The 17,546-nt window shown below is 40.4% G+C and overlaps 1 protein-coding gene across 2 annotated transcripts; it reads right to left on the reverse strand.

Moving 5' to 3' along the window:
* Positions 1-976: 976 nt before the first annotated feature.
* Positions 977-14,915, reverse strand: LOC308083989 (antizyme inhibitor 1-like). Of its 2 annotated transcripts, none has more exons than XM_080426446.1 (12): positions 14,786-14,915; positions 10,507-10,629; positions 8,384-8,593; positions 8,077-8,250; positions 7,598-7,770; positions 7,275-7,409; positions 6,742-6,823; positions 6,428-6,502; positions 5,965-6,130; positions 5,638-5,753; positions 4,552-4,772; positions 977-4,065 (listed from the first exon to the last, which is right to left on the reverse strand). In XM_080426446.1, the coding sequence occupies exons 3-12, from the start codon at positions 8,483-8,485 to the stop codon at positions 3,951-3,953; spliced, it is 1,359 nt and encodes a 452-aa protein (XP_080282572.1). In that variant the 5' UTR covers positions 8,486-8,593; positions 10,507-10,629; positions 14,786-14,915; the 3' UTR covers positions 977-3,950. The 2 variants fall into 2 exon arrangements, with proteins under 2 accessions (XP_080282572.1, XP_080282571.1); XM_080426445.1 differs by lacking the exon at positions 14,786-14,915 and adding an exon at positions 13,123-13,371.
* Between the last annotated feature and the right edge of the window lie 2,631 nt (positions 14,916-17,546).

Below are 17,546 nucleotides of genomic sequence, written 5' to 3' on the forward strand. Positions count from 1 at the left end.
TTTTGACAAGCAAGGTTTCCACCTGACAGCGTGAATATATGGTAGAACTTAATTTGGTACCAGAACATATATCGAGAATAATGAAACAAACTCTAATTCACAATACAATCAATGAGGAGTTTAATACTTCCATAAACAAGCACAGCTACAGATTCATAACAGAACATTGCCTGTCATTTGTCATGCCTTGGACAAAAATTGAGAGACAAAATCCACAGATATGGTACACACATTGCATGTACACTTGTACAGTCAGTTAATAACACCTTTTCAACAATAATTAATGTTGAAGATTAAATGTCTTTCACCACAGTACAATATAAATATAAATGAACAGAGCAGAAGTTAAGTAAAGGTAATAGCAATATAAAATTCCAAAAAGCAGCCCTTCCTCATTCAAGAAAAAGTTGCTTCCTTGACCTCTTAACACTTCCTCTGTGCCCTCTTTTGTCTAAAAAAAACCTTGTCTCGCTATGAAGAGACAGCAATCTCATGCCTGTTCTTCACTAGTTTGGGCGCTAGCTAAAGCAGCACTCAGCACTTATAGTGTAACAGATAATATCCATATTTGAGCGGAATCGTGCTGCTAATCATGATATAAACATGACATTTGGTGTAGTTGTTCTCCAGAGGGTTGTTCTTCAATGGTTTTCAACATCTGAAAATGTAAGATGGTGGGCATTTTACTAGATGGCCATCAAATCAGCCTCTTAAAAATTGTGTGTAGTTGGTCAATTTAAATCAGGTGTGGGAAAACGCCTCTTTTTGATCTACCAGGTGATCAGATTGGGCTATTGAAACATTAACCATTTTTGTTTGCATAAAACCTCTCTCCCAAGATTATTATTCATATTAAATTATCGACTCACTTTGTTAGGTTTTATATATATATATATATATATATATATATATATATATATATATATATATATATATATATATATATATATATATATATATATATTATTTATTCTTCTATGCTTGCTGTAGTGGACTTAACTGATTTTATATTGGAACCACACAGATTTATCGGCCGGCCGATAAATCTTTTTTCTTTCAATATTTTTGCATTTTTCAACATTCAATTTAAATGTTTTAAACCGATTGAGTTGTATTCAATAAACGGATTTAAATGCCAACAGTTAGACTCAGAATCAGTTTGATTTGTCTTACTGTATGTGCCGTTTACATTTCTGACTAATAAAGTATTCAATGTCACATTACAGGTTTACAGGTGTAAAGCAGTGGGTTAAATTATTTATCTCCATTTCATCAGCTTATATTAGCAGGGACATATCAGTATTGGCATATATAATGTCAGAATTAAGTATTGGATATTCAAGTTTTTTGTTAGTTTTTTACAGTTAAAATGCTTCGGGTAATTTAGAAATAGTGTCATATAGTTTTTCCAGTAGAGCACGCTGCGTCTCCACTGTTTACAATACTCTCAGCATTGTGTGCAGCACATCTGTCTGAGCAGGACATCCACACGGCCATGCACCCCCTGGAATCGGGGAAACTGTGCACCGACTCACCCAAGTGCTCTGAATGTCACAGTGAAGGAATTCAATGAAGGGAATGGTGGGAATAACTATGACACACTAAACCCAGACAAATAAATGCCTTGTCATCTACTTAGTGACAGCACTATTGTAGATCCCCACAGCCAACACCCCACTCCCACACTCCCCTCTGCCTGCATGGGGGGCTCCATAGCCCCAGCACTCGCCTTCACCACCCAGAGTCGGGTTGATCGTGAATACAGCCTAAAGCTGGTGGTAAACTCATCTCAGGTTAAATACCGGCACGATAAGTGCCATGAGGGAAAGTTGAAAAGAACAGCTGAACAGGCCAAAGCGAGGGAGGAAGCGGTGAATAACATAATGGGAGGTGATCACCACCATGCATTAGTTCAGTGAATGCCTGGAGACAGAAAGAGCTAGAGAGAGAGGCGCTCTGTGTCAGCATTCCCCCCCCTCTTTGACATGCTTCTTCACCATTAGATTTTTCCTCCTTGCACTCTCTCCCTGTACTCTCCTTTTTCTTTTTCTTACTTTCTGAAAAAAAAACAAAATGATGGAGCTTGCGAAAAAAACACTTTCACCCACTTCTTTACACCTGTAAACCTGTGATGTGACAATAAAGTTGACTCTTGATTCTAGAACTTGTAAGGGCTCGAGGTGAAGATGGCTTGCTGCTTCGTAGTAAATAAACAAGAACACTGCAGATATGAAAAAAATCCTTGACGACATTCTTTTTTTTAGACATTAAAGGCCACATTTAATGCTGTTTATCAAAAATATGTTGTATTTCTTCAGATCCTTAAAGCGCGTTTTAAAATATTAAAATCCACACTGATAAAGCATCTTTTTTTTTCTCTCTGCTTTTTTTTGCCTTTTTCAGGTGCGATGAGAAATGAACTGTTCTGGTCGCTGGGGAAGTTGTTGAGGGAGTTTGTCAATCAAACCTCGCCATGGTTATGGTTAAGCATTCTGAGCGCTGCATTATTGAGACAAGACACCACTGCAATGTACAGTATCGCGTAAGGGGTCCATTTGGTTTCGCTTCGAGACTCCGAGAAGAGTTGCAATGGATAACGGAACACTGAGGCTAACACAGGCCAGATGTTCACATAAGTTGATATCATCATATGACCATAATTGACAATATCATCATCATTCCCTTGCTGCGGTCATGTTAAGTCTTTATTAAAAAAATCATGTAATCGAGTTAAAGTAATCTTAGTTTTAAAACAAAACTGACCTGTTTCTTCTCCTCAGTGAAGTGAGTGGAAGTTAGCAGTGGGCGTATGGAGTTAATATAATGAACTAGCCTACATCTTAAACTTTAGTTGTGCTTAGGAGATGGAGCTTGTTCCAGTACGGTGTGAGTAGACAAGTGACGGACGGACATGTTTGGGTGATTCGACACATTTTTCTTTGTTATAGATATCAGACACAGCTCACAGCGCGTCGCAACATGACGTGAGCTTGTAAGTTGGTTAGTTTCGGCAAAGAGATTTGGTGTAGAGGGGGAAAAAAGGAAGGGACCAAGTATAAATCCCTGCTTAAAGCCAAAGGAGACCATATCCTTCTTTCATTTGATCAATAAGCCCTGGAGAACCTAGCCAATTTTCATGGTTCTATCATAACTAGTACGATTTGTTTGAAATCCACACTCCACTATTAGCAGAGAAAACACACTGAAACACCAGTTAAGTGGGAACACTGGACCATGAGCTTTCTACATCCTCCCTACCAGATCAGACCAGACTGCACTATTAACGAATAAATAACCCAGGAGGATTATACCATGGTATCTTGCTATCCATTAATTACGTTGACAATTTGCTGCAGCAAGAGGATGAATAAATGCACCTTCATCTGTGCTGCAGCAGTGCTGCAAGCATCCATTTTAAAATACTGAATAGACTGGCTGATTATAAAAGCATTAACAGAACCAGACTCTTATCGCACAACAAATCTATACAACCAATAAAATCATAAATATACATAAATATTTTTTTTCCCCCAGTGAAGCATTCGAAAATGTTTCAAAAACGGTTATTTGTTTAAATAACTTGCTCCACTCAGAGATGAACATCTTACTTGACAAAACTGGCAACAGTAATGGAGATATAGCTATAATACATGTTTCAAATGTAATCAACTAAAATCAACTGTGTGTGCACTGTATGCATGTGTAAACTGCCATGGGATACCCAAAGCTAAATTATGATACCACCTTTTTTGAGTCGTCCATTTTGTTGCAGTCTATCTACTCAGGCTATTCAGGACCAGCCACAGACTAAATCTACATTTCTTCAACCTGGTCCCAGCAATACAAGCTCAGCCTGCACCATCTATCAGTTCAACCCAGGAGAATACAGATAAGAGAAGACTGGCAGCAGCAACCAGAAACAGAGGTTTAAAGCATTGGTTTAACTATCACTAAGCAGGGACAGAGAGGGCAGCCTCTGATTGGCAGGAATTGAGAAAATAAGGGACCAATGAGAAATTCTTCAGCGTGATCTCCTGGGTGATGCCAGTGTCCTGCATCTCAAACCTAGAGGAAGAAATCAAACAGTGTGAGAAAAGGGTTGCAGTTCTATTCTGAATCAATTCTCTTTGCCTCTCTTAAGGGTGATTTGTACTTAGCAACAGAAATAGCTGATCTACAAAGATTACATTTGTATTTTCGGTGCGCTACACTGGCATGCAACCAAATAAATAATAATACACTAATAAATAAGGCATTATAATGACCATTACAATATTGGCCATCTTAGCACCATCACTGATTAAATGTACACACTGTGGCAAAAACGTTGGTCATAAGCATCTTGGGTCATTCAGTGTGACACAGGGTCAAGGACTGCTGTCAACAACCTCATGCATAGTGTCATAATTCTGAGTGTTAACACTCTGAAACACACATTAAAAGAGCGGTGCGGCATTGTGTTGATATCTAGTCACTAGTCAACTATCATTCACACACAAAAACAATCAACTCAAAAGAATCTCAAACCAAGATCAACACTCATTTCCATACCAGTCTCCAGAAGAAATTATGTAATAGATAGGCGGTGCAGGTGTGTCCGATGGCAAGATGGAGACGGGCTGACCCAGGTTGTAGGCTCCGGCATGATCAAATAGAAGCCAGTCCCCAACACTGAGCTCAGGCAACACACACTGCTCAACCACCTGATCCATGTCATCCCCAGACGGACCCCACAGACTGCTGCTGAACACTGGTCCTTTCAGGGCTGTGCTCTAGTAGCACACACAAAAACAGAAATGACTTATGTAAGCTCAATAGAGGAATTAAAAACAGACACAACAGACTTAACATGCGAACAGCAGCAAAATTAGATTGAATAAAATATATATAAAATATATAAAATGATTCAGGATTTTTTCCAAATAACCTGAAATTCTGAAAAGAAAATGTTTTTATATACGATAGTGTGAAAAGATTGTAAGACACATAGCCGAGGACAATCACTGTCAGAGACAAAGCTTTGGATATATTCACATTTTCTGAATGACGTGTTGTGACTTGAGATGGTTACACATTAGGGTTATGTCCGAAATCACATACTAACATGCTATTAGTATGCCAAATTACTTTTTAGTATGTCCAAAAGCTTGGTAGCTACTAAATAGTATGTGAGATGCATACTAAATTCAGGCAATTTTTATAGTATTCAACAGTGGACAATACGCTGCTGTAAATATCCTTCAATGCAATGTGGCAGCTGCCCAGCTTCTATGAAAACAGCGATGGCAGACTTCGAAAAACAACGTTGGTAAAAACTCTCCAATTTAAGTGTAAATATACGTATATGTTTCACTTTGCTGTGTGTTACAGTATATTAAATTAGTCCTTTTGGTTGCCTGAAATCATAAAATACTGTGAAAAATAAAATAAAACATGCCACGGTTTATGTGTAGTACCTTTGCTTTGCCACCAGATAGGGTACTTTCCAAACTATGTAGTTAGTATGTCCCAAGTGAAACAATACCGTTTAGTAGATGCTGAACAGTAGGCTGAAAATAGCATACTATGTAGTACGTTAGTATGTGATTTCGGACACAACCTAGCGCTTCTTTAAAAAAAGCTTTAGCACCAACCAACCTTGTGAACAGACGGTGCTGGAATCACAGTATCAGTGAGCTTGCTGGCAAAACACCCATACACTCCCTCATTCACATGGTACTGGAACTCTGGCTCATCGTTTGGAGACGGCTCATCTGCATAGAAAGAAATTGATAGAAAGAAATTATGATTTATTAAGAAACCTAGTCCCTTTTCTATGAAGTCAAGCACTTTCTTCAAGTTGAATAATGTGAATAACTTTGAGTAACAGTTTGAATATACCAGGGACAATATTAATCACTTAATAAGGACTATTCACTTAGGTTTTAGCACTTTTGAAATATCATTCCACTTCTTGCCACTAACCATGTGCCCGATCCTGTCGATCTCGTGCCACCACATCTTTGGAGATGACATTGACAGCCAGAGTGAAAGCAGCGGACACAAAATAGCTGCCAGGCTCAGCAATAATGGACACCCCAGAGGACAGAGGGAAGTACAGCTCGACCATAGACATGACCACACTGTTAATCTAGAACAGAGCAAAAAAAAAGTATACCCCGAACCACAAAGGTTAAAAGAGTTCAACTACTCTGTGTGCTTGTCATATAATGGTTAGGCTACACAAATGTGATGCCTTTCTCACACATTCTATTGCGTGCCTAAACCTCAGAGGAATCCACTGAGTGAGAGCAGACCTAATACATAACCAAGTTTAATCACAGTCATGCTTTCTTGGAGCAGCTAATCTGTGAAGTCCCACATGCTACACACCACTGAGCAAGGCTGGTCAGTGTTATGTAAGGAGCAAATTGAAATACACACTGACCTGTTTCAGCTGGTTCTCTGGCCCGCTGAAGCCACCTCCAATGTCCAGGATGCTCATACTGAAGCCCATATCCTCCTGAGAGTGAAAACCATTTGTTAATATATCATCTAAGGTGGGGATGATACTGTGAGTGGTAATAAAGTCTCTGGGGTGACCCTGTGATTAACGTTATTGCATGACGTGTAGAATGAGAAAATAAATTTGTATTGTAGTATGCGAAGTATATTCATGGCTTTCCAATGTTTGTGCAAACCCTGCATCAGGCTGTAGAATTGCATTGCACTAGACTAGCGCATGAACAAAACATCACTTACCCCCATGTCAAAGACACAACGGGCATCTGAGACAGCATGGACGTACGCCTGGTCATCCTCACAGGAGCTGGGAATGTGGAACCTTGAGAGAAGAGCAGAGAGAATGTTTAGACTTTATTCTAAGAAGAAGGGAGTCACCATATGGTCTTCCAAACAAATAAAGCATCATAAAGAATCAGGTCGCTTGTAAGTCATTTGGCGCCAAGTTATTCACAAACATGAAGAGTGCATTCGGAGGGGGGCCGCCATCAACCGGCGACCTCCCGGCCCAGTCATGAGCGGCCCTCGGCACCCGGCCTGCACCGGGCAACTTGAGGCCAGCCAAGAGTCCTCTGCGCCCAGATATCGTGCCTCTAGGCGGGATTCTGACTTAGAGACATTCAGTCATAAGCGATGGTAGCGTCGCCCCCAGTGGCTGCTCAGCCAAGCACCAAATGCATAGGTTAAGACTTAATGCAGGTTCTCTTCTTCTACCTGAAGGTACAAGCCACTGTCAAATCTATCACCAGTAATGGCAATTCAGCAGGCCTCACCTGACCCCCACCACCTGGACACCCAGCTCCATAGCACTCTCTAGCATGTGTCTGCATTCCTTCAGGGAACAGCCAAATGTCATGCTTGTTTCCTCTGTATGGTTGGACGCTTCTGTTGAAACCTGTAGCAGCAGTCTAGACAGACAGAGAAATGCTCTTAAGTGCTTATTTGTTGAAAGATTAAATACAAGTAAATGTAAATGTCAAAAGATAGCAAAAGAGAAGATACAAAATGTTACCACTAAAACTAGTCATGACATTTCTGCTTGAAGAAGCTGACATATAACTCTTCTCTCTTGAGAACAACATGAATGAGCACCTACTTGGCATTTGGATGGCAACGAGAAATCTTGCGCAGTTCTGCTTCGTTGTCACACACAAGGAGGTCGAAACCATTTTTAGCAGCATATTTGATCTGAGAGAGCTGTTTGCAAACACCACTGTAGATAATATCTTCCAGTGGAATACCATGGCTCTGCACCAACTCCAGTTCAGACTGAGAAAGAAAGAAAAATATATTAAAAGCATAAAAGAAATGCTACTTTGAGTACTGGGGAGCTGGTACAGATAAATGCTGTACAACACAACCACCCAAATTATTGATACTGAATACTAGGTAGTGCTGTTTATCACAGTCTCGATTTTGGCCAAACAGTTGGGAACAGTGTACTGTAGTACCATACCATAATACTGATACCATTTAGTCACTAAGGATCACATCACAATGGTAAAAATCAAATTTGAACATTAGTACAGTAGAGAAGCGTGATGACGTGAGAGTAAGCCATGATAAGGTAGGTACCTTGTTAGTACACACAAATCCAGTGCCAAGGGCTGCAAGAACTTCAATAACAGATGGGCTGCTGTTGCATCTGACAGCATAGAAAGGCCGAATCTGGGCCATATGAGTTCGCCAGCGAACATGCTGCCTCATTATCACTCCCAGGTCTGCTACGAAGAATGCATTCTTCTCAGCCTGGGGGAGAAACACAAATGGCATACAATTAATGATCAATTAAGATTAAAATCTGTGTAAAATCTAAGGAACATATCTAGTGCAAGACTGTGCAACGGGTGAGTGCGTGTGTTTTAACAGCAAGGCGTATTACCAGGGTTTGTTCATAGATGTGATTGTCAATCACTTCGCTGAGGGCAGTGCCTCCCTCCAGCAGGCCAATGGAATACTGTGGTTCATCAGCAATTCCTTTCATCTTCTCAACTGTTTTCTGCTATCCAACAGGCATAAAGAATATGGCTAGTCCAAAGTCGTCTTTCTTGCTCCCACTCGAGCCCCTGGGGTCCTAGACTTCTGCAACAAACTGTGCAAGAACGAGAGCCAAGTCAACATTATACACGTTATAAAGGCAAAGCATCTAAAACAAATGGGGCGATGCATAATATTTTCACTGGTGTTCAGTTTTCCTTTTCTTGAGCTACCTATATGTCAAACCTTTCTAATCACATTAGAAAATGTCTGCGATTAGAAATGTCATTTTAAGAGAGCAGCCAATCGGAGCTTCGAATGGATACCACGTATTAGGGCTGTTTCGTGGAAGAGGCCTATTCATCCGAGCAGCCACTGTGAAAACACAGACTCTGGGGCACAGGGTTCGTTTATTTTACCATCAATTACTCCCAACAATCAGCAATAATCCAAGAGGTGGTGACCCGTAAATGTTCGTTTGATGGCATTAACCACTGCACAATACTGGCGGCAGGGGAGCCAGATCTCCACTTTGGACAATGTTACACAATGCATGAGTGGAGCACAGTGGTCCGCTCCGGACCAGATGTGGAATGACTGCGTTATTTTGTGAGGCTCACTGGGGGATACAATGTGTGTAGATAGATGGATTGCCTAGAGAGCCTGGTGAATGGCAGACTACTGTCTGGTGACGAGGGAAGGGATACTGCTGTGATCAAAAGGGCCACAGAAGTCACTGACAGCCTTGTCGCCATTGGTCCAGTCTCTGGGAGTTAAATCACTGGATAATGAAGCCACAGAGACAGCGCTGTGACGACAAGCAGAAACAACTCCAAATTTGCCCAGCAGCTGCACTGATACTAAAATAACATTGCAGAAATCTGCAGGCTTAAATTAAGCACACTCTCTCAAACCATAGGTTACTCTGAAACCAGGACAAGGTTCAAAGGCATCGCTTTTATAACCAACCAAGGTTTCATAATTTGGAAAATGCCTAACCATTCTGCTCATGGAACTTGCCTCTTAAAATGGCAGCTGGGGTTGAAGGGGATTTAATTGCCTAGTTATTATTACATGATATTAATAAGGCATAACACTCCACCAGGAACCTTATTTGCAATTTATTTCAAATTACACAAAGTGAATCTATATATAGGTTATTACTGACATTGCCTTCACTACCTATTGCTGGGGTACTATTATTGTACTTTAACTGCCAAAAATAGATCTAACATGCATCAGAAAATAATTGCAGTACTTATCTAGATAAGATATCTAGCTTATAGAGTACCGAAGTCCTGACGTCACTCGTTCATCCCCTAGGTCATGGACGTTTTTCTCTATGGAAAATAACATAGGGTCGTCTTAGAATCGTCTCATATAAGAATTGTGGTCCAAAAATAAACAATTTGTCCTGGCGCTATTGTCAGGGAGGTGGCTCTGTATCGTTTACGATAGTCAGTCACTCATATTTGATACAGTCCCTTTCTGGCGGAAATTTAATTAATTCGGCGGCGGTAACATTAGCGATTTCTCGCTGTCAGTTGATGCTTCATATCCATATAAGTCAAACCGCCAGGTTCATTTGTTTATTTTTGGAACAAAGTTCTTGTATGCCACGATATTAAACACGTCTATGGGAATTCAGAATGGGGGGGGAAAAACTTGACCCAGGTAGGATGTGTAAGTTATGTCAGACTTCGGTGCTCTATATTCAGTCAATCATTTATGTTCTCATCTATTACTGTGAAACCATTTCATACAACATGCATGCTGCATGCAACACACACACACACACACACACACACACACACACACACACACACACAAATTATATTCCTCTTTCAGCAATGCATATGCAGAAATTTTAAAGGAGACCTGTTTTTTTCTTCAGCTTAATTTGTATACTTCGCACCAGAGTGTTGCTTGCCAAAAAGAGCTTGTAGATCAGTTCTTTTTGGCAAACAACACCGTACTAAAAAGACTATAAATTAGGCTTTCACCTGCCACCACAACCCAACTACTCACAGGGACGAGTCCTATGATGGAGCTCCCCCAGTATCAGCTAGGATCCCAAGGTGGCTCGGCATTGAAGTCAAACGGCTCTCGGTAGAGAGCCGCCCCTAGGCCCTCAGGATAGTTGTTGTACACCTGCAGACAGGAACACACAGGGACAGCGGACCGGACAGAGGACCAGACAGGGACAGAGCACACAGACATTAGAGTGTGACAAATGATATGTCCAATGAGAACAGTAGATTTGCACCCCCCCCCCCCCCCCCCCCCCCCTTTCCCTACCATTAAGATGTGCGAGATGCAATATCAAACAAACATTCTTCAGCTTACAAAGGGAGATTAAAATAGGTTTAGTAAACTGAAGTATAGCAGGATGGGATGGATACAATCACAAGAAAAAGTTTTTAAAAATGGGCGTAGCTCTGAATGAATATGCACATGCCAGTACATCTTATGACATCACACTTCATCTATACTCCATCCACGACGGTCACATCTAGGGTTGCAACCTGTCCCGTATGATACAGAATTGTACTTTTATCATGCGCCCTGTTTGGAACCAATAGGGGACAGGATTTGTTCCGGATTTTCATATAAACATCATCACATACAACACTGAAACATAAACAAAAGAAAACAGCCAGCGAATTTCGTCTTTGAGCAAAATGTGAGTGGGAAGAATCAATCACTTTTTGACAGCGTCAGTCAGAGGGCATGAATATAAAGCAAACTACAATGAACGTATGTTAGTTATGTTTTCTGTGGCGCATCTTGCATTGTGGCCTGGCTATCAGACAGGTCACCTGGAGAGTACCTGGAGAGCAACTCTCTCATAATGTCAGAACACAGATAACACCCAAACAGCAGTGTCACAGGTCTTTGTATCCCAAGCACTTGCTAGAATATATGGTATGGAACAACTCAGGCACGCCGATTTATGTGCGCGGCCGTGGGGGCTCAACTCTTACCGCAATAGCCCCGCCCCTCCCAGCACCGAAAAAAAGTATGTTTCTCTGTCTGGGCTATTGTTCTAGGTGTCAACGGCGCGTTAACACCTATCTGCGCCCCGCTATAGTAATAGTAATGGTACTGTAAGTTTGAGCGTGACATCTGAGATTCATGAGGGGGCTGACCAATTGAGCGTGGGGGCGCTGGACCCAAAGCCCCCGGGCCCCCCCTATCGGCATCCCAGGAACAACTTATTCTGATCAATTAGATTTCCTATCTGGCTGTTTATTTACTAGCAAATAAATGTCAACGCTTGCTACCTGCCCTATAAAACTTGCCCCCTGTCTATTTTTTTTAGAGTGGAATAGATAAACATGCAAGGTCTGACAGTTTTTTGGGCTTGTTTCTAAAGTGTACTTGCTTATTTTGGCTTGTTTCCTAATGCTGTTTAAAGCAGAGTTTCATTTTCAAGTCAAGGATCCCCATATAAATATGTATTTGTCTGCGGACCCCCATCTGAAAATATTTTATGCCAGGGACCCCATACAACATTTGTTTAAACAATATTCAAAGTGTTTCATTTTTTTGGGGGGAAATAGCAGATCTACAGGCTTGCAGATCTGCTTGTGTATAGGTTTAAAAGTGCTCATGTGTGGCCTAATAGCTGCTTCTTTTGGGCTTGTTTTCATAGACATGTTTGCTTGTTTCTCTCGCAAAACCTGGCATCACTGTCCTATTCTTGTCGGCTGAGGCAAAGCGACAGCTACTACAGAATGGCTGTCGCTTGCCAACAAGAACAGAACTACAAGCCAATATCTTGTAATTATAGGAGCCAAACAGATCACTACTGCCCCTCTCATACAACATATATAGAAGCACACTGTTGACATAATATGTCAGGCATTGCTAACTCATTTAGAATCCAGTATGATTGTTAAGCAAGCATGTGAAACATAGCTAACGTTAGCAAGCGTTTTATATCGATAGCTAGCAATAGCCTAGCATAACAACTCAGATGTTGGTTGATTGGTCTATTTGGAGAACCATAGCCATGATCTAGCACAGCCTGCACAGGGGTCTTCAACAGGGGGTCCGTGACCCCTAAGAAGGTCTTCAGAGTTACTACAGGGGGGGCACCAAATATTTGTGTGATAGGATATATATCTATATTTGTATATGCTATTTTACATTAACGACTTGAACCCTAGCATCCCTATTCTGAAGAGAACTTTAGCCAAAAATAGCAGATCTACAAGCTCAAGACACCTCACAGCTTGTAGATCTGCAATTTTTTGGCAAAGAGGTTTGGTGTAGAGGGGAAAAAAGCAGATAAGTACAGCAGAGTGAAAGGTCAAGTGTATTAAGTATTGACGGTTTAAGTGGTTAAATGTCTGAAAATACACATTTAACACCAATCCAGCATAGACTGTGCTTTCAAACAAGTCTATGACACTATCTCTGAAATCTATGAACAAGCTTAATCTGCAATACAATTTCATACAATAGGGGGGGTCCCTGCTAAGGGGTCCTTGGCCTGAAAAACGTTGAAGAGCCCTGATCTAACGTCAAGGTTTGCCAACTTAAAAGTAAAACATGGTTTCTAAACTGTGCGTTATTACCACCGAGACACGCACGCTAACTGCCGTTAGCCACAAACACGCTAACGACGCCGTTACTTACGTGTTGTAGTGGAAACCCAAAAGTGGGGGTGGATCGCTGTTTCTTTTTAGGCGGAATTTTTGAAGACTAAGTGTGATTTACTAAAAGAAAAGAAAGGCTATAAACAGCCATGGACGGACAACGTGTGGGTCTTTATTGCTGGACGACGACGACCACGTGTTTTCGATGGAAGCTCCGCTGCATTTTGTGTTAAAGAAGACGAGGTTATTATCCTCGAGCTGGTCGCGCGCGGAGGGTAACGGTCGGTCGGCAGCAGACACACAGTAGAACCACTGTTGCCAGGTTTTGCGACAGACACAAGCAACCAGGTCTATGAAAACAAGCCCAAACGAAGCAACTAAGCCATTTTCTAAAAAAGAAAACAATTATCTTGAAAAAAAGAGAGGTAAATTTGGAACATTTTTAAAACATTTTAACAACACAAATCTTGTATGGGGGTCCCTGGCTGGCACAACATATTTTCAGATGGGGGTTCGCAGACAAACACATTAATTAACACAAAATTAATTTGGGGGTCCTTGACTTGAACATGTTAGAGAACCTGGTTTAAACAACACTGGGAAACAAGCCCAAATAAGCAAGTTGCAACTACACTTTACAAGCCCAAATAAGAAAATACACTTTAGAAACAAGCCAAAAATAAGCAACTACACTTTAGAAACAAGCCTATTTAAGCAACTACACTTTAGTAACAAGGCCAAAAGAAACACCCCAAAGTCGCTTATAATATTCCGACATGGCAACGCTACACAGAACGATGGGCGGGGCTTGGAGCTGTCAAAGTCGAGAAAATGGTTACTCGTCGCGTTAATCTTCCCCAAGCGCTGGGATCAATTTGCTTTAGAGTTTACGGATCCGGTCTCGAGCGGATACGAAAATGGTTTATGAGTATGTGTGAATTGTGGAAAGTACCAAATACAGTAGGCGGACTATAGTCGGATCCGGGTCGGATCTGATCACTGAACAGTAAATAGTAATCAGGGCTTTCCACAGGTACTGCGGAAAGCCTTTGCGATGGATTAAGCTTTTACTCCATATGGTAGCCTATATATATATATATATATATATATATATATATATATATATATATATATATGTTTTTATAACTTTCTCCATTTTGTTTGGTATAATAATAATAATAATAATAATAATAATAATAATAATAATAATAATTATTATTATTATTATTATAATTATTATAATTATTATTATTACATTTATTATTATTATTATTATTGTTATTATTATTATAGTATTTACACGTTGTCCTAGACTATTACTGACAGATTCAATTTTATTTATGATAGCCTTTGAATCCTTCTGGCTCCCAGCACCTGCGTTTAGCCTACATTTCATTCCTGAAAAGCCAAAATGGGAATGCCAACAGAAATAGTGCTTTCACGCTCGTTCTTTCTGTCAGCGTTCAACGTCTGTTAAAATGTTCAAGGTTTCTTTGCATGCATGATAATAATCTGACATGAATATTGAATTATAAAAAAACATCTGGATTCATCTGCTAAATGCCTAAATTGTAAATTACAATTATATATTATATATTGTGTGACTAAAACGTTAATTGTTAATTGATCACTTTCAAATAGCGATTGAAAAAGTTCTGGGTAAGTGTATTCTTTACGTATCCAAATAAATATCAATAAATTACCTGGGTTATGTCCTCATTGTATTTCTCATGCCTCTGCAATAATGTCAGAATTCTGTCCAGAAAAGATCAGCAAACTAAGATACAAACTATTTGTATCTTCCCAAAGGCAAATTCCAGCATTTGCAAAGCAATAATCACTTCAGAAGCAAGAACATTGGCAGTATTTATCTTCAAGTTCAAGCTCAAACTGGATTTGACGTCCTTTGCCCTTGTGAGTTTGAGAAGTTTGCTTTGCTTGCCACTGAAGAAGCAGGGTCGGTGCCGGGGGGGGGGGGGGGCATTTGTACATGTCTCCCTCCTTGGAGGAGGAGGGGGCAAAGAGAATGTTGTGTCAGTGCTTCAAACAGTGGTGGAAAGTAGGCTACAACAATTAGTTTACTCAAGTAGGCTACTGTACAATTTCAAGGTACTTTTACTTTACTTGAGTATTTTCTTTGTTTTATATTGTATACTTCTACCCCACTTGCACATCTCAGAGGCAAATATTGTACTTTTTATTCCACTACAATTATTGACACAGCTTTAATTACTAGTTAATTTGCAGATTAAAATTATTAGTACAACATATACATTTACTGATCAATTGTGATGTATTACACCTTTACAATAGGACACAATAGGAGATTATGCATAATGATTACCTCTACAGTTTGGTACTGTAACTTCTGTAAGTATATTTGATGCCAATACTCTTATAATTTTACTCAAGTAAAAATGTAAATGGAGGACATTTACTATATCTATCTATCTATGTATCTATCTATATGTACATATATATACATACGCACACTCACACACGCATGCCTAACACACGCACGCACACACTCACGCACGCACGCACGCACGCACGCACGCACGCACGCACGCACGCACGCACGCACGCACGCACGCACGCACGCACGCACGCACGCACGCACGCACGCACGCACGCACACACACACACACACACACACACACACACACACACACACACACACACACACACACACACACACACACACACACACACACACACACACACACACACACACACACTGTCAGAGCATTAGACTCCAGCCAGTATTGACTATCTTGTCCACAAAGGCACTTGTCTGCTGTCCCTGCTTCTTGGGGTTAATGTCCATTTTCTGTACTGGATGTTCCATTTGTTCAGAGAGACTATTGTTGTGAAGGAACAGTTATGTGGGGTATTGGAACATAGTCTCTGACAAGAAGACTTTTTGCAGTACATATGCAAGTGGTATGTATTTGTGAAGATGTGTATAAATCCATCACCATGTCAGATGAGCTATGGGCACAGCTACGGGAAGAAATACACAATGGAGCAGTTGTTTTGCCCATAAAAGTATTACTTATGGTCCATTGTAAAGACTTGAGAGGGAAAGTCTCTCCCTTGGACCACAACACAAAAGCTGTTCCGAGTTTTGTGTCTGTGCTCTCCCGACTGTAAATGAGAGTGTATATGTGAGCCTATAATCACACATAGCATCTAAAGTGGCTTCCAGTGAAGCACAATGTTTGATTCCCATTGTTTAGATCATAATAGCCACCACAGCCACTGGGTACATGCCGCTCGGACGTGTGTACCGCCCACTGTGAGGGAACACACTCCAGTGACTGCATTGTGCAGCAGGAATTCTCATTTGCAAACATTGCAAACAGATTACATCAACACACAGCCTCAGAGAGGCCTTGAGATGCCGGGTGAGAGACCCAGTCTGGACCAAAAGTGTTTAGCCAACAATCACTTTAGAAGAAATAGCCAAACTCCCAGAATACTGCTGGTCTGCAACAACTGTCAGTTATTATAAATCAAAGCTGAAGACATTACTGTTTACCTCTGCATTTTACTGAAGTTTTCCATCAATGCATATCTTTGTCAATCACTCATATTTCAGACAGCTCATTTTAGTTACACTATAGCTGTCATGGCATGGAGGTGTGAGAATGGGTTAAGCCCACCATTCATTAATCTCTGTGTTACTCAATGGGTGTTAGTGTTCAGCTTGTTGTTAATGCACAGGGTGGTCATACTCTGGTGTTCCAGCTCTTTTGTATTTGCCAAAGAATGCTGCTAAGTAAAAAGAAGTCTTTGCTCAGACTGAGCTGAATGTTAAGCAGGGTTAAATAAAGACATTGGCTGAGTGATTCCAACAAATGTGTGAACGTGAAATCGCTAAAAATCCCTCAGTGTGTGTGATTTGAAGATTATTTTTCACAGACAAATGCTTCAGATTTTTTGTCTTTTCAAATAATTTGCTAAAATATTTTTGACACAACACAAAATCATGAATAATTAAGCAGATATATTGTCTCTACTTTGGCTCAAACATGTATTACTGCTAGACATAAATGATCTTGCTTTAGTTTCTAGATATGAAAGGACTTTCCCAGTACATGTCACTGGAACAATAGTATTAAAGTGGTTGAGAGATAGAGTACACCTGAAATGAACCTGAAACAATGACACATATCTTAAAAATGTCCCACCTCTAACCTCTCTCTTCCTTTCTGCAGAAATGGATGACTGAAAAATGAAATATGATAAGCTCATAACATTACTCTATGTCAGTTGCCAAGGTCATTGTAGATGGGTTAATATAAGAGCAAATAATTTATGATCTGGAAGATCCCATAATTTAAAAGAAACATCGACCACATTTTGTAAGAAAGTATTTTGGTTGGTTTGCAAGTTATTAACTTAATATGCCTGAATGTCCACGTGTGTGTTTTGGAGCTAATAGGTCATACGAGTTGGTGG

The sequence above is a fragment of the Gymnoscopelus braueri genome (assembly GCF_963280865.1).
Source record: "Gymnoscopelus braueri genome assembly, chromosome: 4".
Taxonomy (NCBI): Eukaryota; Metazoa; Chordata; class Actinopteri; order Myctophiformes; family Myctophidae; genus Gymnoscopelus; species Gymnoscopelus braueri.

Coding starts and splice junctions, on each gene's coding strand:
- LOC308083989 (XM_080426446.1), bottom strand. CDS start 8,485: ATGAAAGGAATTGCTGATGAACCACAGTATTCCATTGGCCTGCTGGAG. Junction 7,771..8,076: donor GATTTGTGTGTACTAACAAG/GTACCTACCTTA, acceptor TTTCTTTCTCAG/TCTGAACTGGAGTTGGTGCA. Junction 4,773..5,637: donor CAGCACCGTCTGTTCACAAG/GTTGGTTGGTGC, acceptor GTGTGCTACTAG/AGCACAGCCCTGAAAGGACC.